This window comes from Camelus ferus, chromosome 29, assembly GCF_009834535.1.
Source record: "Camelus ferus isolate YT-003-E chromosome 29, BCGSAC_Cfer_1.0, whole genome shotgun sequence".
NCBI lineage: Eukaryota > Metazoa > Chordata > Mammalia > Artiodactyla > Camelidae > Camelus > Camelus ferus.
In genome coordinates this window covers 17,792,550-17,819,757 of record NC_045724.1, presented here as the reverse complement: position 1 = coordinate 17,819,757, position 27,208 = coordinate 17,792,550, and the positions used below count along the sequence as shown (strand labels likewise).

At 54.6% G+C, this 27,208-nt stretch overlaps 2 protein-coding genes across 9 annotated transcripts in view; one reads left to right on the top strand and one right to left on the bottom strand.

Moving 5' to 3' along the window:
- Positions 1-27,208, top strand: part of LOC116656655 (cadherin-23-like) — a 159,871-nt gene that overhangs the window by 122,186 nt on the left and 10,477 nt on the right. The window contains exons 15-23 of the mRNA XM_032469914.1: positions 47-163; positions 4,078-4,190; positions 5,380-5,487; positions 11,687-11,876; positions 12,184-12,329; positions 14,680-14,899; positions 16,593-16,745; positions 18,811-18,924; positions 21,736-21,884. Of these exons, the coding sequence (XP_032325805.1) occupies positions 47-163; positions 4,078-4,190; positions 5,380-5,487; positions 11,687-11,876; positions 12,184-12,329; positions 14,680-14,899; positions 16,593-16,745; positions 18,811-18,924; positions 21,736-21,884 (1,310 nt within the window). The remainder of the gene's footprint in view (positions 1-46; positions 164-4,077; positions 4,191-5,379; positions 5,488-11,686; positions 11,877-12,183; positions 12,330-14,679; positions 14,900-16,592; positions 16,746-18,810; positions 18,925-21,735; positions 21,885-27,208) is intronic.
- Positions 21,878-27,119, bottom strand: C29H10orf105 (chromosome 29 C10orf105 homolog). Of its 8 annotated transcripts, XR_004315942.1 has the most exons (4): positions 25,913-26,063; positions 23,278-25,375; positions 22,922-22,999; positions 21,878-22,301 (listed from the first exon to the last, which is right to left on the bottom strand). XR_004315942.1 is itself a non-coding variant. In XM_014556263.2 (2 exons), the coding sequence occupies exon 2, from the start codon at positions 25,368-25,370 to the stop codon at positions 24,999-25,001; it is 372 nt and encodes a 123-aa protein (XP_014411749.2). In that variant the 5' UTR covers positions 25,371-25,375; positions 26,968-27,119; the 3' UTR covers positions 21,878-24,998. The 8 variants fall into 8 exon arrangements, 2 of the variants coding, with proteins under 2 accessions (XP_014411749.2, XP_032325794.1); XR_004315938.1 differs by having other exon boundaries at positions 22,484-25,375; XR_004315940.1 differs by having other exon boundaries at positions 22,835-25,375.

Below are 27,208 nucleotides of genomic sequence, written 5' to 3'. Positions count from 1 at the left end.
GTGAGTCCAGGGTGAGCAGCCTCTGACCCCTATTGTCTCTTGAAAGGAGCCACTGTACTGTTCCTAAACGCCACAGACCTGGATCGCTCCCGGGAATACGGCCAGGAGTCCATCATCTATTCCTTGGAGGGCTCCTCCCAGTTTCGGATCAATGCCCGCTCAGGTGAGCCCTGCGGCCCTCATCCCCTGCTCCACAGCCAGCCCGGGGACTGGCCTCTGGGCCAGGGTCTCCTCCCTTTCATAGGATGCCCGTGTTTTCGAACAAGCCAGCTTTGAGCACTTGGTTTTATCCCTGAAATATTAATTTGAGTGAGATGACTGATCTTACCCCCGCCAGAAAAAAAATCACATGAGTTCATTCACCAAAGGATGTCTTTCAGTAGTGAAGAGCCCTGTTATATTTAAAATGTGTTTCATTTTACAAACATCTGTCTAACACACCACTCTTTGGGGACACCTTTCTTTAAGCCTAGGTGTCTCCTGCCTTAAGCTGCCAACCTCACTCTTGAATCCTGGCTCCTCTTCCTAACATGGTATGTGCCTCAGTTTCCCCACCTGTAGAGGATGCACATGTCAGGGCTGTTGTGTGAATTCAGTGAATCATTATAGAGAGCTCGGAGCTGTCCCTGGCACGTAGTACGTGCTAAGAAGTTAGATTATCATCATTATTCTCCTTGGTCTTTTCACCCTGGGGCCTCCATCCCCAGCTCCCTGCTCAGCTCTCATTACTCTCCATTCTTCATTTCTTCATATGCCTCCCTCCAGCTCCCTCTCCTCCTTAAGGCTGGGAGGGAAGAAGGGCAGAAAAAAGCAACAAACGACCCCAGGCTTTCAAGGCAGAAGCTGGGAAAGGAGTAGGAGGCCCGTAGACATTCCTTCATACCTTCACTCAGATATCAGTGGGCGCCTGTTCTCTGTCAGGTGCTGTGCTGTGTGCTCAGGAACAGGAGGGAATAAGACCTCACGGCGTTCCGAGTCAGCTCAGTGGGCATGCAAGGCTCCCACTTCCAAGTTCCCATTTCTGTATTAGGTAAGGGAACTGTAGATGCCAAACGGGCAAACCCTGAAACCTCAGTGGCTTAACACAACCAAAATTCTAACTCACACACCAGTCCAGTGCTGTGTTCAGTGGACAGCTTTCCACATAGTGATTCTGGGACCCAGGCCCCTTCTCTGTTGTGGCTCCAGGGTCACTGCAGAAGGGAAAAGAGAACATGGGGCCTTGCGCCAGCAGGTGTTTATGGGTCAGGCCTGCAGGTAACATACATCACTTGTGCCCACATCCCATGGGCCAGAACCAGGCAATGGCCCTTCCCAGATGCAAGGCAGGCTGGGAACAGCATAGTCCCTGGCCTGGCAGCCCCCCTCCAGCAATCATTCCAGCCTGGGAAGGAGTGGGAATCTGTGATGGACACTGGCCTTTCCTGCCACAGGTGGGCAGTGGCCCAGCAGGGCACTGAGTCTTCCTGTTATCCATGCCTCCCTGCTTGGAGTCTACTTTCAGCCTCTCTTTCATCCCCCTTTCCTGGAAGCTTGGGGAGCAGGTGGCTGGTGCTGACACATAAAAACTGAACACCTCCAGGGCCATCCTGAGCCTCCTGTTCCACCTCTAACGAAACAGGGGCCTCCCTCCCTGCTCCCAGAAGCATCCACCCTCAGCAAGCCCACATTTCTAGGGAGTGCAAAGTAATGTTGTTAACATTATCCAAGTGCTCAGCTCCGTTCTAAGTGCTCTGCCCAGTATCAGCACCCCTGTGTGAGGCAGGTATTGGCCTGACATCATCCCCATTTTCCAGATAAGGAAACTGAGGCATAGGAGAGGGTAAGTTACTTGACTGAGGACTCACAGAAGCTGAACTTCTGACTCTGGAGCGCACACTTTCCACGCTCCATCCTATAAAGCCACAGAGAGCCGCACACCGCCCCCCGGATACAGCGGCGAGCACGCTGACCTTTCAGCACCTACTCCTGCCTCCCCAGTCAGGGACTCCATCTCCACCCCCGGGCCTTTAATAATGCCACGGACATTTTCTTGCTGCCTTAACACAGCTCCTTCAGCTCCAAAGGTGTAAGCGTTTTCCTCTGAGCGCCATGTTCAAATTAGCCAGGCCCGCTCCACAAAGGTGGCCTTAATTGGATCTAATTTCCCAGACAGGAGGAGCCATCTATCATGGCGACAAGTTCATGTTTAAAACTTTTTAGAGATTAATTTCTTCCTTGCCCTTCCAATTAATTGACACCACCCCAGCAAGGAATGTGGCTCAGCGGGCAGACCTTTGCCAGTCTTTTGTTCCTGGCCTTAGCACCTTCACTGCCCTGGACCTCACCCCCAGCTCCCTTCTCAGCCCTGCACAGGCCAGGGGACAGGCCAGCATGGCAGGAAGCATGAAAGTGGAAGGAGTCCTATGGACCACTAGTCCAGCTGCTTTATTTTATGGTAGAATAAACCAAGCACAGAAACATTCAGTAACTTGCCCAAGGTCACACAGCTCAGGCAATAGGGATAATAAGATGAATAGCATACTTGGAGAATTCTCACAGCCCACTGGAAGGAAATGAGCATTTTCTGAGTGTTGGAACTGAGTGCTGCGAACCTACAGTTATTTAATTCTTATGACAGCTCTGATTCAAAGGTGTACTAATCTCCCTTCTACAGATGAGAAAACTGAGACTCAAAGAAATTAAGTAACTTTTCCAAGGCCAAGCATCTGGAAAGGGCCATAATCAGAATTCAGATCTGTTTCGCTGTCATCAAAGCTTAGGCTCTTTCCTGTGGCCCATGTGAGCTAGGAGGAGGCCTGGCTACCATAATGAACTGAAGCTGTTTTGTGCTGGCTCACACCTGCTCACGAGAGCTAACTGTCTACTCCTCCCAACTCCAGGTTCAATGCCGTCAAGTTGGTAGCTTAAAATGGGCCCTGGTGGGAATATTTATAACCACAGAAATCAGCAAATGCCTTTTTTCCCCTTGGAGAGCCAGTTGTCAAACACTGACTGTCACACTGCTACCAGGTGACTTCCATATTTTAGTTTACCGAAATACAAAGCAAAGCCAAAAACAGGCTGACAAAAATTATGGTCTATTTTAAATGTTGATGTTTAATAGAATAAGTTGTTTCTACACTAAAAAATTCAAGGCATTATAATTAGCCACAAGGAAATTATTTTATAAGTGTTAAATCCCAATGCACTATTGGTTGAGCTGTCCAGAATGAGTCACAAGTTGGAACATGTGTGAAACAGTGTGTTTCAGTCTTGTTGCTGTATTTCTGTGACCCTATGAATAAACAGTGCCAGATATTGTTCTAAGCTTCCCACAATGTTAACTAAGCTAATCCCATGACAGCCCTATGAGGTCAGCCCTATTATTCCTTTTAACCAGATGAGGAAACTGAGGCACAGGGATTTAAGTAACTAGTTCCAAGTGATAAAACCAGTAAGATACCGTGTGTCGGGACTGTGATCCAGTGCGGAGAGCCCTTCGTGTTGGGACATGGGATGTGGCCGGAAAGGCGGCTGCCCCCTCACCTGTCACACAACACACATTCATGGGGAACCTGGTGCTAAACCATCTGTAGATGATCTGCTTCTGGGCCAGGGTTTTCTATGTAGCAGAACAGCTCCCTTTCTGTGATCAATTGAAAGTCAACCCTCAACACAAGGGTTTGAAGAATACAAGAAAAACAAAAAGAAAATAATTAAATTTTAAAAATCCCATAAGATAATGTCAAAAGTCTAAGTGAGAGGTCCTTTGTGACTGAGCTTGAGGCCAAATGTCCCCCCTGCCCTGTTCTCTCGCTCCTAATCCCATAATCAGCCTAGATTTTCCCATATCTGATAATTCCTCATGAGGTTATATTGCCCAGCTTTGGGATTTGGGTTCCTGAGGCCTGGGTGCTATGCCCTCTCCCCACAGTGAGCACCGTGTCCCCCCGCCCCTGGTGCACACACGAGCACACATGTGCTGCCAGGTTACTTGCTCTTGAGAGCATCTCTTTCACACTCATGCTTCTTCCTCCTCCCCCATCTCTCCCTGGCCCACCCAAACCCTCTGATGTGCACCCCTCTCTCCTGCAGGTGAAATTACCACCACCTCCCTGCTTGACCGTGAGACCAAGTCTGAGTACATCCTCATCGTACGGGCAGTGGATGGGGGCGTGGGCCACAACCAGAAAACCGGCATCGCCACTGTGAGTGCCCACCCTTCCTGTGTCCCTGGCTCCCTATTTGCCTACTGGGCTGCTGCCCCCAGCTCTTAGACCCCTGGGCTCTTGTGTCCTGGGGCAGTGTGAGGGAGTGGAGTGAAGGTGGCAGGTTCCAATTCATTGTCAGCCAAGGTCAGCCCTCGGGCCTCTGCAGCAATGGGAAGAAAGGCATTCCCACCTGGGACGAGGGGGCACTCTGGAGGAGCAAATACTCCCTCTGCTCCCGAAGACCAGCTGGGCAGAAGGCATGAGCCCTATAGGCCCCTCCCTGCCTTGGCAGGAAGAAGGGCTCCTGGGGGCTTGTCACCCCTCCACCATTCCCCTGCAGTGCTGAGAAATGATGCATAGGTTTCCCGCCCATGAGCAGGTAGGACCCATGAAGGCCTAGAGCTCCAACCAAGGCCTTGGTGCCTCTGAGAGTAGGAAGCTAGAGGAAGGCCACTTGAGGGTCCTGATTGAGCTCTTAGCTGCAGAAGAGGTTGGGGGAGTCAGAGGCCCCCCTCTGCGGAGAGGATGCAGGAAGAGCAGCTGACAGGTCCCTCCAGCCACTCCCCTCCTCATCCTCATTCACTTTCTTGCTCTCCCTCGGGAGACCTCTCCAGACCTCTCTCCTCGGCCCTCACCGACTCACGGCAGTTGACCCTATCCTTATCCAGCCAAAGGGGCTGGAGTTGCTATCACTTGGCCAGGGACTTGGCAGAGAATCCCCAGTGCCTTATTCATGGAAGGCCCCTGCTAATAGGACTCAGAGCTCTATAAATAATTTACCTGAGGGGCAGGTGAGCAAGGAAATTGCTTGGCTTATAGCAGAGACTGACGGCAGAAACTCTAGGGATTCTATCAGATTCTACCCCCAACTTCCCCCACCCTGTCAGTCACCTTCAGCCTAGACTAGGGGTGGGCGGAAGGAGTCCCAGGTCACAGGAAGGATTTCAGGGGTCATCTCCTCCATTCCTCTGCTTCCTGATTGGGCAGCACCTAAACCCTCTGAAGGGTCTTGGCTCCCTCCTGTGCTTGAAAGCCCAGGTCCTGCCCTGAGGCCGCCAAAGCAGGTGGAGCCAGTGGAATTTAATGCCTAGTTGCCCCATAGGCTTCTGAGTGTGTCCCCCATCAGGGCGCTGTCCTTGTGCAGCTCAGCTAGGTGCGTCCCACAGCGCCCCTTGTGGCTTCACAGGTGAACATCACCCTCCTGGACATCAATGACAACCACCCCACCTGGAAGGACGCCCCCTACTACATCAACCTGGTAGAGATGACCCCCCCAGACTCTGACGTGACCACGGTAAGTTGTGGCAGGAAGCAGAGCTGCCAGGCTGCCTTGAGAGGGTGTCTGCCATTCCCGCATGATCCCTGTGGGCCTGCCAACGTGGGGCTGATGGACTTAATGTTTCCCTCTGAGCCAGCTCTTGGAGCGGAGTTACACGAGCTCTCCAATGTGGTGGAAGGTAGTCGGAGGTTGGGGGTAAAGCCCTCACACAGCCCTTGGGGACCATGGACTCCAGGCTTTATCAGAGGAAGCACAGGCAGCCCACGGGCAGTGCCAAGGGAGCTAGGGCTGGTTCAGCTAGCAACCACCCTTACTCTGAGACCCTAGGTCTCTGGCCGCCCCCTCAGGAGAGCCCCCAATCTCCTCTGGCAAGACACAGGTTCCTCCCTCAAATTGCACAAGCTTCAGCTCTGCCCCCAGCACCTTCCTTCACCACTTCTGTCACTGCACCCATCAGCCTGGGTCAGTTGGCCCAGGGCTGCCCCAGCAGGGGGTTTGAAATTCATCCAGGGGTTGTCTGGCATGGGATGTTCCAGGCTCCTGTGCATGCTGTGTGTAGGGATGTGACTCTGGGAGAGGGAGACATGGCCAGTCTCGGGGCGTCCAGAAGGGAGACCAGCATCCTGGGGAAGCTGAGGAAAGCCAGGGTTGAGCACCCCACTCGATCTGCTCTGCTCTGAGACTCACATTCGTGAAGCCTTCTCCCCCACCCCATATTTGTGCCCCATCTGGCCTCATCTGGGGAGGCTTCTTCCCAAATGTCTGGCCCCACAGACCCCAGCCAGCCCTGTGACGGACATGAACCTGACAGCTCACCACAACCCCATTACTAAATGTCTGTGACATGCGGTGCCGCACTGGCCACTTCCCATGAATTCTCTCATCCTCATGGCGATCCCACGGGGCAGATGGTTTCCTTGCTTCCATTGTACGATGGAAGACTTTGAGGGGTTTCCCCAAAGTCCCAGAGCAAGCAGCCTAACAGATAAATACAGATTGTGGGTCAGCTCTGAAAGGAAGATGGAAAATAGTAAGACAATGCCAGGATCGAACCCAGGTTTCACTGACTTTGAAACTGCCTAGCCTGGACTTTATCCCTCTGCTGGCTCAGGTGCTCTGACAGGTGGCCCAGCTCCTGAGAAGCTGGAGAACTCTGGTGGGATGGGAGAAGGGATGGTAACTTTCATATCCAGCTCCCTAGGAAGGCTGCCCCGCCCTGAGTTCAAGCAACCTTGGGCGGGTGATGCCTAGCCCCCCAGCCCCAACCCTCATCAACCACAGGCAGTAGTAGTGACAAAGTGCACCTGGTCTATATGGGCGAGGACATTAACCTGGAAGGAAGGACAGTGAGAGGTTGGCCATCACTTCTGTCCTGTTTTTCTTTTTACACGTTCAGGATATGAATGACTCTCAAATGGTGGGCAGGTCCCCCTCCTAAGAATTCCAGTTGGGTGGGGGTGAGGGATCTGGAATCCGTGTTTTCTTAAAGCCTCAGGTGGGGGGGTTCCTTCCAGCTCAGAGCCAGATTTGACAAGCACTCCCCTAGGGCATTTGCACTGCGCTCCCTAGGGCTGCAGATCAGATGGGCACTCTCTGCTGCCACCTTGTTGGCACTTGGGCTCTAGACGAGGACAATCCCAGCCAGGGACTGCAAGAGCTGTAATATTTGAGAGAATTTTTATGACTATTCCTTTTGAAATTGTTTTGCTACGACAAACTCAATTAATAGAAGGGCTTCTTGATTTCTGGCATCCTGGCAATCATCACACGTAACTGGGAATTCCAGGGAATTCTGGAAAATTGGGGCAAGATACCCACTTCTGTACACCTGTCTCGTCATCTTCTTACTTTGCTTTATGTGTCTGGGGAATTTGTCCCAGAGGGAATGGGGGGCAAGTGAGGGAGGTGTCCTTGCGAGTAAGTGGCTTCATGGGACAGCAGCCAGGGTTCCATTACTGAAGAGTCTACTTGCTGGCAAAGAGTAGGTCTCCCAGGCTGAGGCTGCACTTGGCCTTGGGCATTTCCCAGACTAGGTCCCCAGCAGTCTTCTCTGGGTCTCCAGACTGGTTCCCAACTCACCCTTATAAAAGTCAGAGTTCTTACCGGATTTACCTGGCCCACAGGATCTGCCCCACCTTAACTTTGGGGAGATGTACATGTGAGCCCATCCCTCATACAGAGCAGGCGTGGCCATTCCTCCCCCAGGTCGGAGCAGCCACTCCAGCTTTTCAGTGACCCACTGTTGGTCGTGTTTGAGACCTGAAAAAAAAGTGTTAATGACTCAGAAGTTCAAAAAGAAAAGAGCAGAATCAAAACTAAAACTTGCTATGTTAAACATCTGCCAAATATATTATGACCCCTTGAGTAATTATGAAATTTAGTGTGTTTAAAAATGTCATTGCATTTGAGGACGAATTATGGGTTCAATTTTCTAGAATTCTGGAGAATTTTCCAGAATTCTCTGAAATTCCCAGTTATGTGTGATGATTGCCAGGATTCCAGAAATCAAGAAGCCCCTGAATGAATCGAGTTTGTCATAGTAAAATAGTTTCAAAAGGAATAGTCATAAAAACTCTCTCAAATTTTATAGCCATGAGATGTATGTGTGCATATATATGTGAGTACATTGTCATACCTCTGAGGGGGCCCCTGGGGCCTTCTCAGGCCTCACAATGGCCCTGGGTGAGGTGTAGCTGTGGCTGAGGTGCGAGAAAAGTGGGCTTCAGGGAAGGGAACAGCTAACCCAGAGGTGACATTAAAGAGGAGGTGATATGTGAGTGGAAACTGGCCCACCTCCTGACTCATCTCCCACCACCCTTCTCACACCCACCACAGACCCCCCAGCGCACGTACGCACACACGCGCGCACGCACACACACAGGCCTTTCAGTTTCCTGAGCCTACTGAATTCTCTTCCACCTTGGAGCCTCTGCACAAGCTCTCGCCACCCCTCGGGGTGCTGCTCTTCCACTACTCCCTGACCCCTGCTCTATCCGTGGCTGCCTCTTCTCCATCTGTCCCAGTTTACAGTGCCACTCCACAGACAGCCTCGCCTGATGACCCTGCCTTCTCACTATACTGTTTCTTTCAGAGCTGGCCCCACAATCTGTATTTACCTGCTAGGTTGCTTGCTTATTAAGAGGCAGTGTAGCTTAGTGATTAAGTGGGCAGCCCCTGGTACCAAAATGTCTGGGCTCTAATCCCAGCGATACCACTTATCAGCTGTGTGACCTTGGGCAAGTCACTTAACTTCTCTGTGCTCCAGCCTTCTCAAGTAGAAAATGGGGATGAAGTCTCTACTGATAGAGTTGTAGTCATACTTAATGAGCCAAAATACACAAAGTACACCAGCACACAATGAAGTGGTCCACGAATGAGAGCTGTGGTCACCATCAGCTGCCTCCCCTGCTGGAATCACATCTGTCTTCTTCACTGTAGCCCCAGCGCCTAGCAGAGTGCCAGGCACATTGTAAGTGTTCAGTATTTGTGAGTGAGAGTTGATGGACTTGTTCGCCTTTCTTCTGCACCCTGCCTGGCCCCCGACTCCACCAGGTTGTGTCGAGTCTTCCTTGTCAGGCGGAGATGAGGGCATGTGACCCAGGACTTCCTGAGGGCTCCTCTAGAGCCCCTGGAGTCTGAGGTACAGGGTGATTCCAGTGATTTTTTTCCAAAGCTGTGAGCAGACAGGCTTGTGTGGCGTTTGTGTGCACCGGAAGCTGGCTGGGCGCGTCTGTGGTCTGTGTGCGCACATGCACCGCAGGCGTCCACCTGCACGGGCGTGAGCTTGCAGAGGGGCTGTTCTCTGTTTGCAAGTGAGATTTTGGCCCAACTCTCTCCCTCCTAGCTCCTGCAGCCTCCTTCAAGGACCTGGCTGATGGGCATTGATTTAGAGCCTTTCAAAGCCCTCCAGCAAAATAAAGAAGAGGGGAGAGGGAGAGAATTATTCCCCGTCAGGCCAGGAGAAAAATGACGAGCGTGAAATGGGAAATAAATGAGGGGAAAGTACTGAGATTCTATACAATTGTCCAGCAGGGAGTTTGCGGGAGGGGTCCCAGCCACTGCCCTCTCCCATGCCTCCACCCCACCCCATGAGCAGGGAGTGAGCCAAGGGGTCAGAAGTCAGTGCCCACCGGCCAACCACCGTCACTTGGAAGCAGCTACCCCAGGCACCCTCTGGTGCTCAGGGGTAGGAGGAGGTATCTCTGCACATTCAGCCCCAGGCTGCTGCCCTGGAACTGCTCTGTACCTCAGTTTCCCCATCCAGAGAAATGGGAATAAAAACTGTCTCCCTCCTCTAACTTGAGAGAGGCATTGTAGAAACATGAGGCTTGCTGGTCTCCTCGTCCATCAGTGGGATGACTTTGCCTGGCAGAAATGATGCCAGGAGAGCCTATGAGCCCTGTCTACTGTTGTCAATACAGGGGTGATGGGGTCCCCATTATAGAGGCTGGGGCAACTGAGCCCCATGTCCACAGAGCAGTGAGGGCTCCTCAGGCCTGAAGGGCTGGGGCCTCCCCGTCTCCATCACCCCTCCGTACAGCAAAGCTGGGAAGGGAGAAGACGGGCTGAGTGGCTGGGGTGGGAGGAGGGCCACCCACTCTCTGATGCAGAGGAGAAGTCCTGCTGCAGAGGCTTGGGGTTCAGCGCCAACATTGGCCTCTCTCCCTGGCCTTCCCAGGGCCCAGGGGCAAATGGGAGCCCTTGACAGGACCACCCATTTGTCTGTTCTGGTCTGGTGGCCCCTGAGACACCTCTGGCTGGGGATTAAGCCAGAGGAGGGACAGATTCTGCTGCCAAAGCACAAAAGGCCCTACATCAAGTAAGATGAGGGAGCTGACGAGGCCGGGCTGTCATCACTGAGTGTCCTGGAGTTAAGAATGATACTGTCCTGATGCAGCCCCAGGGAGTGTGGTCACCACCCCTCATTGATCTTGTCCACTTCTGGTGCCACAGTGGCCCCTGCAGCACAGGCTGAGGGATGGGTGCCACTGCTGTCTTGGGACAATAGGAGGCCTCCAGGGTGGGAGCTGGGTTGGACCCCAGGCTGGTGCTGTGTGACCTTGAGTCTGACCCTTGCCTCTCTGAGCTCTGCTTGCACCTTGTGGGAGGTAGGTGATAGAAAATTTCCCTACAGAGCAAAGGATTGGTGGGCATGGGGACCCAGGAAAGAGCAGGCTGTAGGGTTTGTTGCCCTGGGTTAGGACAGCTCTGAGCTTGATCCTTTTGTGGGGTGGGGCTTACAAGTGGAGAACCAAGTGAGGGGGGCTGGAAAGTTAAAGGAGCCAGAGTGTCTGGGGCACCTGTCTTGAGACCCTACCCCAACACGGGGATGGCCTTCCTCCCCACTCCAGGGAAACAGCCCTCTCCCTCCTCCAGCTTCTCCCTCTCCCAGCTTCTCCCTTTCCCAGCTTCTCCCTCTCCCAGCCCCGTAACTGTCCCAATGTGCTGGGACCCACCCTCCAAACCAGGGGACTTATCCATGGCTTCCTTCCCATGCCCTGTCGTCCTTGCTGTCACAGAGGCAATTCTTCTCAAATTGCTTCATAATCAAAAGCTCCAAAGAAAAGAAGAGAGGGTTTGATGACCAAGAACGCAGTTCTCAAAATCCAGGGTTTCAAATCCAGCCAAGGATCTGGACCCCCTCAGCCCTTCTCAGCCCCAACCCTGATGGTCATGGGCCTACAGGGACCCTACTCTGTTCCCCTAAAAGTCCATAAACATGTTACCCCACATGTCTGGAAAGGAAGGACACTAAAATGTGCCGGCAGTGTGGCCTGCTGGAGCGGACTTCCTTGCTAGGAGACTTTGAGAGACTCACTGTGCTTCATCTGTGAAATGGGCTTAATCATAGGTATCCTTCTCATAAGACTTTGACGCAATATGTGGAGAAGGCCTGGTGTTGATGAGGTACTGGGAGCCTCCTGTGTACTAGGTGTTGCTTTTACAGATCAGAAGCTGAAACTTAAGTGGGGAAAGGGACTTACCTAAGGTCAAAACTGAGTAGATGATGAAGCCAAGGAGCCCAGGGTTTCCACTGCTGACTCATCTTCTGAACCTCCTGCCTCCCGATCCCCAGAGACCCCCCCTGCTGGAGCCAGGCAGTGAGGTGCTGGGACCAGTGTGTGAGCTCAGACAACCTGGGCAGATATCCCGGGCCGCAGAGACACCCTCCCTGGATTGGGCTCAGTGGAGGGCTTGGTTCCCTTCCCGGCAGGTGGTGGCCGTGGACCTGGACCTGGGGGAGAACGGCACCCTGGTGTACAGCATCCAGCCGCCCAACAAGTTCTACAGCCTCAACAGCAGCACGGGCAAGATCCGCACCACCCACGTCGTGCTGGACCGGGAGAACCCCGACCCCAACGAGGCAGAGCTGATGCGCAGGATCATCGTCTCTGTTACAGACTGTGCGTGCCCCTCACATCCGGGCTGGGGCCCCTGGTACTCGGGAACCTGGGGACCTCCCCCCGCAGCGTCCTGGAGCCCATCCAGGCAGGCTGTGTTTTGATGACTAAGGGTGGAGTGACACCCACTTCCCAGTTGTGACCCCAGTAGAGCACCCTCATGGGGCAAAAGGGGCTGGGGGTGCAAGGCCCAAGATGCTTCCTGGCAGGGCCTCTGGGATGAAGGGCCACTGAGCCATCTTTCTCCCTGCCCCTCATTTTCCTGCATCTCTTCCCCTCTCCTCTTCCCCTCTCTCCCTGGTCCCCCCAGGTGGCACGCCCCCTCTGAGAGCCACCAGCAGTGCCACAGTGTTTGTGAACCTCTTGGATCTCAATGACAACGACCCCACCTTTCAGAACCTGCCTTTTGTGGCTGAGGTGATTGAAGGCACCCCTGCGGGGGTCTCCATCTACCAGGTGAGTTTCCCTTTCCTGGCCTGAGATCCTGCTCTCTGTCGTCTGCCTCACCTCATCCCAACCAGCCAGAAAGGGGGCAATAGGTACCATGTGTGCCTCGTCTTGGGCATTTGGAAGGGGCAGGGGAGGCTGGCCAAGACCACCAGATGGAACACAACAGACGGGTCGGGTTGCAGAGCCAGTGCTCCTAGAGATGGTGATAGAAGGCTTCCTGGAGGAGGAGGGGCTTGTGCTGGGTCTTGAAGGGAAAGTTCCACAGGAGATGGTTAAAGGCGGAGGGAGGGAGGCAAAAGCTGAATCCTAGGAAGCCAAGTCAGGTTATTTCTCAGGGCCTGATTACGGAGGTCTGGCCCAAGACCCTTAATACCTCATGCCTACAGGTGATTCTGTAGATGGTTCTACAACACAAAGAATGTCAGACAGGTGTAGGTGTAGCCCAGGCATCCTACCTCCATGTGCAGCCTCCTCACCTTTAAGCCCCAAGGCAGCTTGGGGCTTGGGGCTTGGGACTCCCTCACTCTTGAAGAGACTTAGAGACTTGCTCAAGTCCCTGTGGCCAGGAAGAGGCAGGACTTGATCTTGAACCTGGGCCCTTTGCCTCCTCCTTCATCACCATTCTGGTGGAGGAGGCCCTGAAGGTACTGTTTCAGGGGAGGTGATTCCCTAACACTGGAAGGCCCTTGAAGTTAAGAGATGGGCTTTGAAGTATAGTCACACCCTGTGTGCTGGGTGACTTGGAGCATGATTTAACGTCTCTGGGCCTCAGTATTCTCATCTGTGAAGTGGGGATCAGACTAGTACCTGGCTGGCTGTGCTGTGGGGATTCAATCAGACACATGTGTAAAGCACCTGGCACTTGGACTGCAGGAGATACACAGTAGCCAACGTGCTCATTATATGTATGTGTGTCTATCTTGAGAGTTTATCTGGTAGCAGAGGGTTAGCCTGATCCCATTTAAGGAAGACAGGGTTATTTGTCAGGATGCCAGAGTGGGTAACCTTGGCAATGCCCTGCAGACCCCCTATGCCTCAGTTTCTTCATCTATAAAAGGAGGTTAATAGGTTTTTTTTTGACAAGTTCCAGGAAACATGGTCTCTCCAGCAGAATATTCTCCCCAAACCCCCAGTAGGGGGAGCCGAGATCCAGGGAACAGCAGCCGGGCCCTGAGGAGGAGTCCCCTAATTGGAGGGAGGGTGAGAGAGCAGATGAGCCCTCAGACCTGGTTCTGTGGGCCTCACAGACCGCAGAGGAAGGAAATGCCCAACAGCGCAGCTTCTGAGTTCACAGAGGAACTGGCTCAGAGTCACGACAAGGTGGTTGGAGGAGCTGGGAGCATTTAACTTGGAAACTGTCTTCAGATACAGAAAGAGTGCTCTGACTTGAGCTGTGCTGTTCCCCAGGTCCCCTCTACAACCTCGGCCAATAATGATTTCTGCTGGATGTGCAGAAGAACTTTCCCCAGGGATTAGTGATAATTTGGAAGTAGTGAGCTCCCCATCCCGGAAAGCAATCAGGCTGAGTCTGGATACCCTCTTGTCCAGCTTGTTGGATGTAAATTAGGCCAAATGACTTTGACATTGTCTTTCAATCTTGAGAGTCTTGGTTTAATCCAAAACTCTTATTTTAACTATTCTTACACTTTTTTCTCAGTTTTTTTTTTTTTAATCCTCTTCTATAAAACTTTCAACATACCAGGGTCTTGAGTCAGGAGCTCTCATCAGGACTGAGGTACTGATAGGACCAGTGTAGGGACTGGGAGGAGGTTTGCCTGCACATGGCCTCAAGTGGCCTATTTAAAATAATAATCAAATCCTCAAGTGACTTTTAAAAATAAATCCTCATATCAACTTATTTTTGGTGTTTTACAAATCAAAACAAAGTAGGGGAGGGAAGAATTCACTGAGCATACTGTGTAGTTGAAGAGATCTGAGCTGTTAACGGCTGCTCCAGGTCAGTGATGTGAGGACTGGGGAGTGAGGGAGATGGCCGAGTCTGGAGGGCCTAGAGCCAGCTGGGGTGAATCTAGGAGGGCTTCCTAACGAGGAGAGCAGGATTTTGAAGTGGGAAGGCTGTGGACCTGGACTCTTGTTCTAAAAGGCCCCTTTCCCACCCCACCCCTCCCCTGGCCCTGCTTGTTACATCTGGACACCTTTCAGTTCTGACAGGCTGCCCCCTAAAAGAACATCTGGGCAGCTGCGTTGGGGACAGTGGCCTGAGGCACGGGGGTGGGGGGGGCAGGTGTGTCTCCTGGAGCAAGCGTGGGTCACTGGGAAAGAGGGAGCATATCTCACGGGAACAGGCGTCAGTGTTGGTGTCCTCACCCCTCACACAGCCACTCCTCTCTCTCAGGTGGTGGCCATCGACCTGGACGAGGGCCTGAACGGGCTGGTGTCCTACCGCATGCAGGTGGGCATGCCCCGCATGGACTTCCTCATCAACAGCAGCAGCGGCGTGGTGGTCACCGCTACCGAGCTGGACCGCGAGCGCATCGCCGAGTACCAGCTGCGGGTGGTGGCCAGTGACGCGGGCACGCCCACCAAGAGCTCCACCGGCACGCTCACCATCCGAGGTGAGGGGGCGGCGTGGGCCCTGGGGCGGTTCCAGGCAGGGTGGGGGCCCACGCTCACCGCCACTGTCCACAGTCCCTGCAGGGCGCAGGCTGCCTTGCTGAAGGGCGCCCTCCTCACCCGGAGCCTCTCAGCACAGCAGAGTTCCCTGTCTCCACCAAGTCAAAATGCCGGCAGGGCTTTCTCCACCTGGCCACTGCCTTCAGGGCCCCAGGCCCATGCTCAAGGTCCCCTCTCTTTGATCCTGGCACCAGCAGAGAGAGCTTGAGCAGGGGATGGGGCCCTCGAGGTCACAAGCAGGCAGGGGAGGTTTCAGAGCCCTGTGTCATCTTTGGAGGGACAGGGTTTCTATTTGGAGCTGTAAAGGAAAGCTTCTCCCTCCAGTGTGTGGAGAACGCCTAGAGTCACAATGGAAGGGCATCACCCTAGGAGGAAGGCAGCAGGGATTCCCAGACTCCCTAAGACTCCTCAGCCCCTCGGGGCCCTCTTGCTAACTCCTTCTATCTCCGCCCTCTACAGGGGTAGGGCCAAGCCAAGAAGGGTTACTATTTCTCATCTACTCTGGCTGTATTTTGAATTCTTGGGACAAAAGTGGGACGTGGACATGAGCTGTTGCTGCAGGGCAAGCAGTAACCCCAGGGGGATAAGTGCAGAGAATGACGGGCAGGATGTGGCCTGTTCTCTAGGACAGGCCTGGTCCCATCCTGGCTCCTGCCGGCCTTTGTGGGAGTGGGGTGGGTGGTGGTTGGCTCAGCACAAACGTTCACCCTCCTTAATCATGACCGGAGATGTAGAGATTAGAGTGAGCCAAGCATCCTCTCCCCTGCTGGTCCAAGGCTTGTCTTGTGGGTTCCCAGTGTCAGTTTGAAGACCCACGTCTGTGTCAGTGACTGACAGGGTGGATGGCCAGTCCTCTCAGGACCCCAGAGGATTTTTCTCCAAAGCTCAGGAGAAGCCATGTGATCACATGAGCCCAGCGTTTCTCTTGGGGTTATTACAGAGAGGAGCCAGAGTGGGGTGGGGTGCATTTCACTCTGAAGGCCATCCTGAGCCCCACCTGCGAAAGGAACAGGGGCTCGGTGTGCAGAGCTGAAAAACAAATCTTTAAGGGAAGTTAGACTTTGAGGGAGTGTCCTCAAAGCCAGCTGCTTTCCCTGGGACCCCATCACAAACTGGGGGAAGGCCTCCCCAAGACTTCACCCCACCAGTCTCTCGCTGTGTGACTTTGGACAAGACATTCAACTGCTCTGAGCTTCCTCACCTGTATAGTGTGTCTGATGACGGCTGCTTCATGGGACACTGTGAGGGGCACATGTGGACCTGTATAGGAAGCACTTAGCATGGGCTTGGTATGTGGGCAGAGCTGAGAAATGGTCACTGCCATCACCACCATCATAGTCATCATTGTTGTTCGTTGTTAGGCATGTACTGGAGAGAGGCTCGGGGGTTTTCTCACCTCCCTTGGACAGCTGAGCAGCAGCAAGCCCCTAGGGGAACAGGAGCTGTGGGAGGGTGCAGAGGACTGGTCAGCTCTGTCCTGCGCCAGCAGCCACGGGGGCCCTTGGCTCATGACCGGCAGGTATTGCATCCTAGGAAATTCATTTCCTATCGGTCTGGGATGTGACCCACTGCCTTTGGAGCTGCTTGTTTAGAGCAGAAGCCAGTCCTTGCCCTGAGCACTGACTCTGCCCTTAGTGCTGGATGTGAACGACGAGACTCCTACGTTCTTCCCCGCCGTGTACAACGTCTCCGTGTCTGAGGATGTGCCGCGGGAGTTCCGAGTGGTCTGGCTCAACTGCACTGACAACGACGTGGGCCTCAACGCCGAGCTCAGCTACTTCATCACCGGTGCGGCCCTCCCTCCATCCCCTCCCAGATTCACCACCAGCCTGGGTAGGGCCAGGGGAGGGGGGAAGGGGTCCAAGTTGGCCATCAGGCTTTTGCCCCTGCTGGGAACTCCCTGAGAATTTGCTCTTGGCTTTTCCCAAAGGCTTTGCATCTGGGTCCCTCTGGCCTGGCTCTCTGTGGGCCTCCCGAACCTGTTGGGGGACCGGGGGACTTAACCAAGTTTTAGTCTAGAGGGTGGTGGAGCAGTGACTCCTGGGGAGGAAACCTACCCCTACTCTACCCCACATCAGAGTGACAAAGCAGTGACTAGAGGAACGTAGCCTGGTCCTTCCCTGGGACCTTTCATTCATGAGGAGAATTTCTGTCTGTTTAGAGGCAGATGGTTTAGATCTGAGTGAAATGGTTTTAGCTCAAAAGTGTCAAGTAGCAGCCACTTACAGAGCTGTGGAGAAATACTGTGAAGCCATGTCCTGACTCAACAGGGGAAAGGGAAAGGGAAAGGGAGCCATGATCTACTAGTGATGTCTGCCATGACAGTAGGCTTGGTAGATGGTGGCAAACATGCTATGTATTAAGTCATTCCTGGATTAGAACAGTTTCCCAGAGTTCTTCAGTCCATAACACACCTGAGAGATGCTGGGGTATGTGGCAGGGACAAAGGCAGTTCTTTCACATTCCTCAGTACTCCCTTAGCCATTTTACTGGCTCAGTCTTCCCTCTTCTGTGGCCTGCCTGCAGTCGCATTACACATACGCTCATATGCACTCATGCCTGTGTACATAACCAGCCTTTCTAATGCCTCTCCCGTGGAGCAAGGAATCACAGGCTATAGTCCATCCACGCTTGCTGCAGTCAAGGTGACCTTGTAGGCCTCAGCCTCTCTTTTCCAGATCCTTTCCCTCCTCCCCCTCCCTAAAGGGGCCCCCCCCAGCCCTCCTCGCGGGCTGGTCCTCAAGACTGCCCTAGAAAGGCTCAGTTATCAAGACCCTGACGTGGCACCAGCCATGGTTCGGCCCCCAGCGCTACTTGTGTCTTAGTTCCTGCCCTGTCCTTTGGAGCCAGATTGTAACCCTTGTAGGTGGTGTTTCAAACACTGGGGAGTGGATACTAGAGGCTCAGAGGGTGGAGGGCCTTCCCCGGGGGCAGACCATGTGAGGGCAAGGAAGCAGCTGGCGGCAGCCCCAGGATGACTTCCTAGTGCCGCGAAGTGGCCAGATCCTGCTGACCTGAGAGCCCTCCCAGCCCTAGGACTCTCAGATTTTCATTCTGCACATTCTGCCAGGAGCTGTGCAGTGTCCGGGTTCAGGCTAGCCCAAACCCAGTGCCGTGGTGCCCTCTGCTGCTCAGAACACCGCACTGCCTGCCAGCTGGCAGGCGAAGGGTCTCCATGTTGTTCTGATGAAACTTTCCTAACTTCCTTCTACCTCAGGGAGGAAATCCTTGCCCCTTCCCATTTGTCCCAGAACTCAGAAGACTCAGTAACACCTGTCTCCTGTCCACCTGCCCCTACTCTTTTCTCTGTGCGCCTCCAGGAGTCCCCACTCAGCCAGGAACACTCAGCTGACCCCAAAGTCCTTGGCCGCATATAAAAGCCCAATACGAGTTAACTGCTCAGACACTTACACCAGACAGGCAGGTGGCAGAGTGGAGAAGGACACAGGCTCAGGAATCAGACTTCGAGTTGAAGTCCTGCACCTCAAATTGGTGACTGTAACCCAGAGCCACACACATAACCTCACTAAAAGACCATTTTCCTTCTCTGTGGGTTAGTGATAGTACAACGGAGATGAAATGGCCCACAGAGTACCTGGTACACAGGAGGTGCTCAGTGAATGTTAGACCTTTATGATTTCAGGCATTTGGCAACCCCAAGCCCACATAGGCCACACCCTCATCAGAGCCCCCCAAGAAGTCCCTTCTCTGGCAGGGCTGAGGGGACAGTGCAGCCTTTTACTCCCGGACCACTCCTGGGGTGTCCCAGCTCAGAAGGTGAGCTGGGGTGCCACCGCCCTTTCCCTGGCCAGGAGCCCTGTTTCCTGACCAGAGCTTTATTCTCTGCCCACAGGCGGAAATGTGGATGGAAAGTTTAGCGTTGGCTACCGTGATGCCACTGTGAGAACAGTGGTGAACCTGGACCGAGAGACCACGGCCTCGTACATGCTCATCCTGGAGGCCATCGGTAAGCACCAGCCCACTCACGGAGCTCACATGGAAGCTCACTCCTCTTCTAGGAGCCAGGCCTTGATCAGAGGCTCCACCCTGATGCCAGTGGGGAAAGGGCAACCAGACCCTCAAAATATTATGGCACTTGCCAGGTGTGGGGCTCAGGGTGGTGCTACATGCAAGATGCTAAGGTGGTAGGGCAGGGGTATGTGGGAGCCAGATGGGAGACCAGCACGTAGAGAAACCACTGTGAAGCAGGAGAACAAAGCAGAAAGGGAGAAGGGATGGCTCAAGCGTAGTTGGGCACAAAGGGTGGTGGAAACATGGGAAGGGGGTAATCAAGGCAGACTTCTTAGAAGAAGTGGCATCTGGGGGTACCTTTGGATTAGTTAGGACTCATGCTTGCAAATGTTAAAATAAACTGACCTCAGCAGCGTGGGCTTACAAAACCAGTCCCTGGGGAGATGGTACCTCAAGTATGACTGGGGCTCAGGTGATGCCACCAGGCCTCAGTCTCCCTGCATTGGCTGGCTCTGCCTCCTGTGTGTCGGCTGCATCCTCTGGCTCACATGGTGACAGACTGTTACTGCAGCCCCAGCCTTAATCTGGATTCAAGTGCAGCGGTAGGGAACCAGCACTTGTGTCTTTCCCAGCCGCCCCAGCTGAAGCCCTCAGATGAGCTCTGTTTAGTTTCATCCTGCCCAGCACCTGTTCCTGACCCCCTCATTATGGTCAAGAGGGGATGAGATGTAATGGTTAGTTGGGCCTAAATCACATACCTGTCCCTGGAGCTGTGGGGCTGTCAGACCTGCCTGGAACCCCAGGCCTCAGAGTCAGGAAGGGAGGGTTCTCAGAGAGACCTTCAGGGCACAGACTTGCCTAAGAGCAGGATAGTGCTGATGGGCAGAAACAAGGCACACCCACCGCTGCCTGGAAGGTCAAGTTGGCTTTCAGTACATGGAGAAACAGGGAGGGCATTTCAGGCCCGGAGGTCGTAAAGAGCTCCGTGTCTGTGCACGGCAGCAGCTGGCCCACGCAGTGGTGTACCTTGGGGAAGAGGGGCTGTTATCAGGTAGGGCCGGCTTGTGGAGGCCTCGACATTGGGCTGGAAGTTTGGCTTTTGGTTTCCAGCAGCAGGGAGCCCTTGAGGACTCCAGATGGGAAGAAGGGTATGATGAGGCCTGTGTCCCTCAGATGCCTCTAGTCCTCCCAGGAGCACCCAGTTCAGTGTCTGCAGTGAGCTCTGGATGAGAGGGAATGAGCTGTCTGTGCCTCACTCTCTCCGGCCAGCAGTCCCTCCCCAGCCTACCCACGCCTGCATGCATCTCCCCCTGCCCTGCTCTCCTCCCATCCTGGGGCGGCCACACCAGCCTCTGGAGACCCAGCATCCCCCCACCCCCAAGTCCAGTCTTTTCATGAGCACTGGCTAGGGGGAGGAGAGGGCTCAGGCTTGGGCCTTTTATGGGGCCTGCCAGCCCACACTGTCCCCAGCCATGGCAAGTAAGCAGACCCCCAGGGCGGTGGGAGGCTGGTCCTGGAGAGGAGCTCGGGACGGCAAGGTAACCTACCTCGGGATAAGTGACTGCACCCCAGCATGTGGTCAGCTGGCCTGGGGAAGAAGGACGGGGTCACCCTGGTCTTAGCCTCCTCCCTGGGGTGACCGCCCTTACCTGGATATACAGCTTATGCTGGGCGCAAGCTCCTTCCCCCAGGGAGGGCAACCCAGCTCCTGCCCCTGGGGCCGAGCCACTTCCCCCGCCCTGGGAGAGTCCTGCAGGGAACTGAAGGGGCACAACCCCTGGATACCTTAGGCTTAGAAATCTAGTAGGGCCCACGTCCCTGAATACAGAGGCCGAGTCGGTCCTGCAGGCGTGCTTGTCTGACGCATCTCGTGTTTTGTAACCAATGACAATTAGTTGTGAACATTTAAAAAGCAAGAGATTTTATTTAAAAGCTCAGCTGTTCAGTTTCTCCTGAGAAATCAGAACATCTAGTGTCACGGGGCCTGCATTCTGCCTGTCCACTGTGGATAGGAGCAGAGGACAGCTGCCCCTGGAGGTGGGCACACCCAGGTGTGCACCCACAGACCTTACCCCCCGGCCCCGACAGCAGTCAGGTGTGTCATCTCAGCACCTGTATCTGCTTCCTAGGGCCACTGTAACAAATTACGAGACTTAGTGGCTTTATTCTCTCATGGCTCTGGGATCCAGAAGTTCAAAAATAATGTGTTGGTGGGATCACATTCCCTCTGAAGGCTCCAGGGGAGAATCCTTCCTTGATGGTCCCAGTTTCTTGTGGCCCTAAGGGTTCCTTGGCTTGTGGCTGCAGAACTCTGGTCTCTGCCTCCAGCTTCACAGGCCTTCTCTGTCTGTCCAGTCTCCCTCTGCCTTTCTCTCGTAAGAACCCTGGGCTTTGGGTTTACAGCCCAGCCAGATAGATAGTCCAGAATGTCTCATCTCAAGATCCTTAATTACGTCTTCAAAGACCCTTTTCCCCCATAAGGTTACATGTACAGTTTCCCAGGGATTTGACATGGATGTATCTTTGGGGGGCCTCTGTTCAATCCATTTCATGCCTCAGTTACCTCCTCTGTAAAATGGGGATGATAATAATAGCACCTGCTTTGCAGGCTTATTGTGGGGACTGAATGAGTTTAGAATAACCCCTGGGACATATTAGACATGGTTAGTGTTATTCCTAATCTAAAGAGAAAAAGAGCCACCTCTCAAAGTCCAGAGCATGTGGGGAAACGGGGCACATCTCTGGCTGGTGTCTGGGAAGGTGCCCCTCAGGCAGCTGCTAACAAGTCATCCTCCATGTCCCACAGACAACGGCCCCGTGGGCAAGCGGCGCACAGGTACAGCCACTGTGTTCATCACCATCCTGGATGTGAATGACAACCGGCCCATCTTTCTGCAGAGCAGCTACGAGGCCAGCGTCCCCGAGGACATCTCTGAGGGCCACAGGATCATGCAGGCAGGTGGCAGGTGGGGGGTGGGTGGGGCCACACTCAGCTCAGTGCACACGCTCAAGGTCATCATGGCAGGGCAGGATGGAAACAGGAGAGGGTCCAGCTGCTGCTTCAGAGGTACCAGTACTGTGGCAAAGGGGGACCTAGGCTCCCTCCTCCCTCCTGGAGAGATTAAGCCCCCAGCTTGTGTAGCCAAAGATGGGCCCTTGCTTCCCTAAAACCAGAAGGAAGGCCTTGGTCTTCCTCCCCTCCCACCCCCACAGCCCGCTCCCCCTCCCCTACTGTACCCAGAAGGGCCTTTCAGAGCAGGGAGGAGATGGAGATGTCACATTTCCCAGAAAGGAGTTGAGGAGAGAGAGCCAGGGCCCAGCAAGGCCCAGAACAGAGCTGCTTTCACAGGGCTCTTGGCCGAAATTCCCCTCCTGGGAAATAAACAGGCACAAACAGAAAGGATTCCTTTACCCTGGAGAAGGAGTGACAGCTATGGGGCTCAAGGGAGGAAGGGGAGGACCTGAAAAGGAGGCTCGGGTGCCCTCCCCAGCCCTCCCTGGAGGCCTCAGTTGCTGGGTGGGGAGGGTGGCCGGGCTAGAATTACGCTGTTCACCAGCTGCGGGGTTTCCGACTTGGAAGCTGAGCCAAACGCAGCAAATCTGGGCCTGCCCACTGGGGCCGGCTCCCAGGCTTGGGAGGGACGGAAGACTGGAAGGCCAGGAGCAGGGCAAGCGAGGAGCTGGGAGCAGAGTGCCGACTCCTAGAGGCGCTTAAGAGTCCAGAAAGCCATGGGTGTTGCCACAGTCTAGGGGCTGGTTTCGGAAAGATGTTCTCTCCCTCTGAGCCTCAGCTCCTGGGGGCTTGGGGAACACCCTCCCCCCACCAAACTGGGGGCCTCACCTCTTTCCTAGCCTAACACCTAATACCTGCCACCCCCAGCTCACACAGGTCTCCTAGGACCAACCTGGGGATGTAGCTGGGGTATGGCAGAACTTGAGAGCCCGTCGCCCTCCCCAGCTTTCCTTCTCCTTCAGGCCTGGGGCAGCCTTACCCTCAGGGCACGCTGGCCAGTGGGTGACAGAGGTGAATGACCGCAGGTAGAACTCAGCCTGGGATGTCTCAGGGAGACCTGGGAGCACAAACCAGGAAGAGGTTAATAAGCTGGAAGGGAGGGTGGAGCAGAATGCTGCCGGAGAGGGCCTGCCCCACTTCCTAAACCCCAAGAATTGGTTTCTGTTTACACAACGCTACTCAGACTGAAATCCTAGAGCCTGTGATCAGTGATCTGTGATACAGATCAGCCCTGATTCTCCCCATTTCTCTGGGAGAAATGCAGGCACTGGTGATTTCTCCAAGGCCCTGGAAGTTTCTGGTCAAGATGGACTCACTGTTTGATATCAGACTGACCCAGAAGGAAGGCTCAGTGGGTCTGTCCAGCAGCTTCTCTGTAGGAGCATCCAAGGGAAGAAAAGGCTCCCCCAGGACTAGACTGGACCACCCTTCACTCAGTAAGCAGAGGCCCCATACTTCTGTGCCCGGAGCTGGGAGGCTGAGTGAGGGGTTGGAAACAGTCTCGCTCTGTGGGAGCTCTCAGGCTTGTAGGAAGGACGTGACGCAGACAGGGATAATCCACACTGCCAAGAGGAAGTGATCCCTGTCCTCCCTCGGTTTCAGGCAGGAGACGGCTTCAGCTAGAGAGCAAAGAGGGCTTCACAGAGGGTATGCAAATGAAGCATGAGCTGAAGCCAGAGGCAGACAGGTTTTTCAGTTTGCCTGGAGTCTTGGGTCAAGATGAAGCTAAGAGATTGCTGCCATCTCCCAGTGGGTACCAAACACCAGATGAGGGAACTCCAGCTTTATCCAGCAATAGGGAGTCAGGGAAGGTTTTGGAGCTGGGGAGTGGTGATACGGAGCTCACTCTTTGAGAGGATTTGGCTGGCTGCACTATGGGTTATAGCAGGGTGGGGTGGAGCAGCCCCACAGAGGGGTACAAGGTGGCCCTGGCCAGCTAACTCTCTGGGTCAGGAGCTGGGCAGCTCAGACCCCTCTCTCCACTCTCCAAATTTGAGGCCCAACTGAAGCATTGAGCACCAGCCTTGTGAGGAGACATTGAGCGTTTGGGATTCTGAGGATCCCACCCCAGGGTGGGATTGCTTTGACAGTAGCCAGTCAGTGAAGCAGTTACCAAAAATACAGACAGCACACTCATGTGGTCCAAGCCTGATGTCCCACAGCTGTCCTGGAGAGGTCTGGACCCCCCCCCGCTCAAAGGAAGACCACCTCCTTCCCTTGAACCACTATGATATGTACTCAGAGCCCAGACAGCATCCCCGCCAGCTGCTGGCAGTGCCTCCTCCCACTCTGACACGTTCCCAGTCCTGGCCTCTGCACGGATCTTCTTAACTCATTCTCAGCCCCTTCTTCATCCATCCTCGCATTGGTGCCAGAATGACTGCCAACATGGTGATTGGTGGATGGTGCTGACAGCCCCCTGCTTGCCCCTCCTCCCTCCCAGCAGGCACCCAGGCATCTGATCCACCACAAGGGTGCTGGCTGCTCCTGTGGATGACAGATAGATGCTGGAAGTCCAAGGAGAGGAGACCCTGGGTTCCTTTATGCCTGGGGCACTGAGTTGGCACAGAGGACAGGACAGTCCCCTGCCCCAGTGTGTGCCCCACTTGGCCGGAGAGAGCCTTTGGCCCTTCAGCAACTCGCCATGGAATCTGAGCTGAGCTTTGGCACCTTGAGGGCAGGCAGGGCTTCTGTTGGGATGCAGGGGCACTGCTTCCTGGAGATGGTTTGTGCCTAATGTTAGAAGGTGGAGCTGGGGACCCCAGGTTTGTACTCTCAGAGCCACGGGCCAAGGGTCCACATGGCTGCAGATGCTCAGTAATCGGTGCAGCAGTCTTCCAGCAGGCAGCACCTAGAGAGTCTACAGGGAGGAGGGTATTCTTCCAGGGGCCATCTCTGGAAAGGCCACAGGTCTGGACACACAGGAAACCACAGATGATGAGCTGAGTGTGTGGCCCAGGTTGTTTGAGCCACTGTCCTCCTTCAGCCTGCAGTACCAGGCTCCATCCAAGGTAGGAAGGTCTGCAGGTGGACCCTGGAGTAGGGGGACAGCCCCATCACATCTTGGTAGATTCCATGCAGTCACAGTCGTGGTTGTCCTCGTGGCCCGGCAGGGGGCGCTGAGGGGCAGGCCTGCCGCGGCGGAAGCTGTGAAGGGAGCGGCGCAGCGAGCCCAGGCGTTTCCAGAGCCGGAGCTGGGGCTCACTGGGGCTCCCAGGGTGGTGGGGCATGCACTCGTGGGCCCGGCGGCGGCTTGGGTCCAGCGCAGCAGGCTTGCAGAGGGTCATGAACAGCAGACAAGTGGCCAGCAGGAGGAAGATGCAGGCCAGGGCAATGAGCACAGGGAGGGGGTCGACTGCCTCCGAGGGGCTCCCCGGAGTGACAGGAGCTGTGAGGAAGGCGAGGGGGCTGGGGCCCTCTGTGCTCATGGCTCCTGCAACAGGAATGGGACAGAAGCTCAGAGGCAAATCAGCTGGACTCGGGAAAGGGGAGGGGGGGGGAACATTGATGGCAGCTGGGCACTGCCAAACGGCTGCAGAGAGCATTATGGTCATTTTACAGGTTAGAACAGTGAGGCCCAGAGAGGTAACATGTCTAAGGTCACATGGTGGGAAAGTGATGGAGCTGGGCCTGAACTCAGATCCTCTTTTCTGCTACACCCCCTGCCCACCAGCCACAGAGGAGATAGGGTGATGCCTTCCGGCACTTTAAAGTCAATTGTCATGAATTACAATAGAGTCTTAGACCTGAAAACTTGGGATCCAAGACCAGCTCCATCAATGACTCTGTGACCAGGAATGAGTCGTTGATTATAGGAAACTGCAGCGGGCAAGGACTCTAGTAATTATCTAACGCCAGTGGTCCAAACTGGGGGACCCACTGCTGTGTTCTGTTGGGTTCTTGCAAGGGGTGTAGAGGGGCCACCCAGCCCCCATCCTCCTGAGCCCCCAGCCTCACCCCAGGCACTCACCAGCAGCCTGCAGGACCTAACTCCCAGCTCTCTGTGCCCAGCCTCCTTCTGCCTGCAGCCTCGCTCTGAGCCCCGTGTGCCCCGAGTGCCCCGAGACTGAGAACATCCAGTGCACACCCCCCAACCCAGTCCCCACCACGCTCCTTCCAGCATTTCCAGACATAGCATGACCCCTCCCAGCTCCCAGATGGAAACTTTGATGCCCATCTAGCTGCCCAGGGCCTCCGCCTCTCAGGCGTCAGGCCTAGAGACCGCTCTGGCCCAGCCATACGTGGGTTGTCCCTTGAATCTGAGCAGGGAGGAGGGATGGGTGTGCCCACCACTATCTCTCTGGGGAGAAAACTGACCATGCCTCTATCCTACCCTGGGCAGTATTTGGTTGGAAGTAAGAAAAGGGCAGTCTGAAGTGGGAGAAGTCCCAATCCTGCTGGTCCTAGTGTTATTTCAAGGACTTCATATGGATCTGGAGATCCTATCAGGCTGGCAGAGCCGGTCCAGGCTCCAGTCCTTGAGGAAGGCTTTAAAAAAAAAAAAATGAGGCTATAATTAGCATTTGAGTATTTCCCTTTTAAGCAAGAGATTCCAAAGTGCTTGAAAACATCAAGCCACTCTCCCTGGGATGCACAGCAAGGCCAACTGCCAGGTCACCTTCGTTCCCCTCTGACCAGCCAGCAGGGACCAGCTGGTTCTGGGGAAAGGAGCCCTCCAGCAGACCAAGGCTAGGAAAGATCTTGAGGGTAATTAAGGCCTCTCCCTGTGCCCTGGAGCCCAGGGCACAGGAGCAGGTCCTGCTCTGGACATATACCTGCAAGCTCAGTCTAGAACCTTCTTTCTTCATTCAGAGCTCCATAGAGCAGGGCCTGCTGTGAGCAGAGGGGTCTGACCTCAGCACATCTTTCTGTGTAACATTGGGCTAACCACTGTCCCTCCCTAGGCCTTGTTTTCACTCTCTGCCGAAGCAGAGGAATTCCCCAGACCTGAGCACACTCTCGCATCCCCCCCAGGGTACCCCAGCAAGAGTGCGGCCCCACTTTCCTGCAGCCCCCAGCACTGACCTCGGAGCCAGCGTTCAGCAGTCCTTGGCTAGGTGCAGATGTCTTCTTAGCTGTCCAAAGGGGGCCTCAGGAGCACCGGGCACCACTGTGACCCAGACCTGCCCTGGGCTCTCCCTTGCCCTGTGCCCCTCAGCCAGCCAGCCAGCCAGGCAGAGTGGCCTCCACCCCTCACTCTCCAGCTGGACCTGGCTTTGTCTGGAAAAGTTTGGGCCCTTCCTTGGGGGAGGGGACAGTCGGGAGG

Bases quoted from the DNA above. Each gene is read 5' to 3' on its own strand.
- C29H10orf105 (XM_014556263.2), bottom strand. From the start codon at position 25,370: ATGAGCACAGAGGGCCCCAGCCCCCTCGCCTTCCTCACAGCTCCTGTC.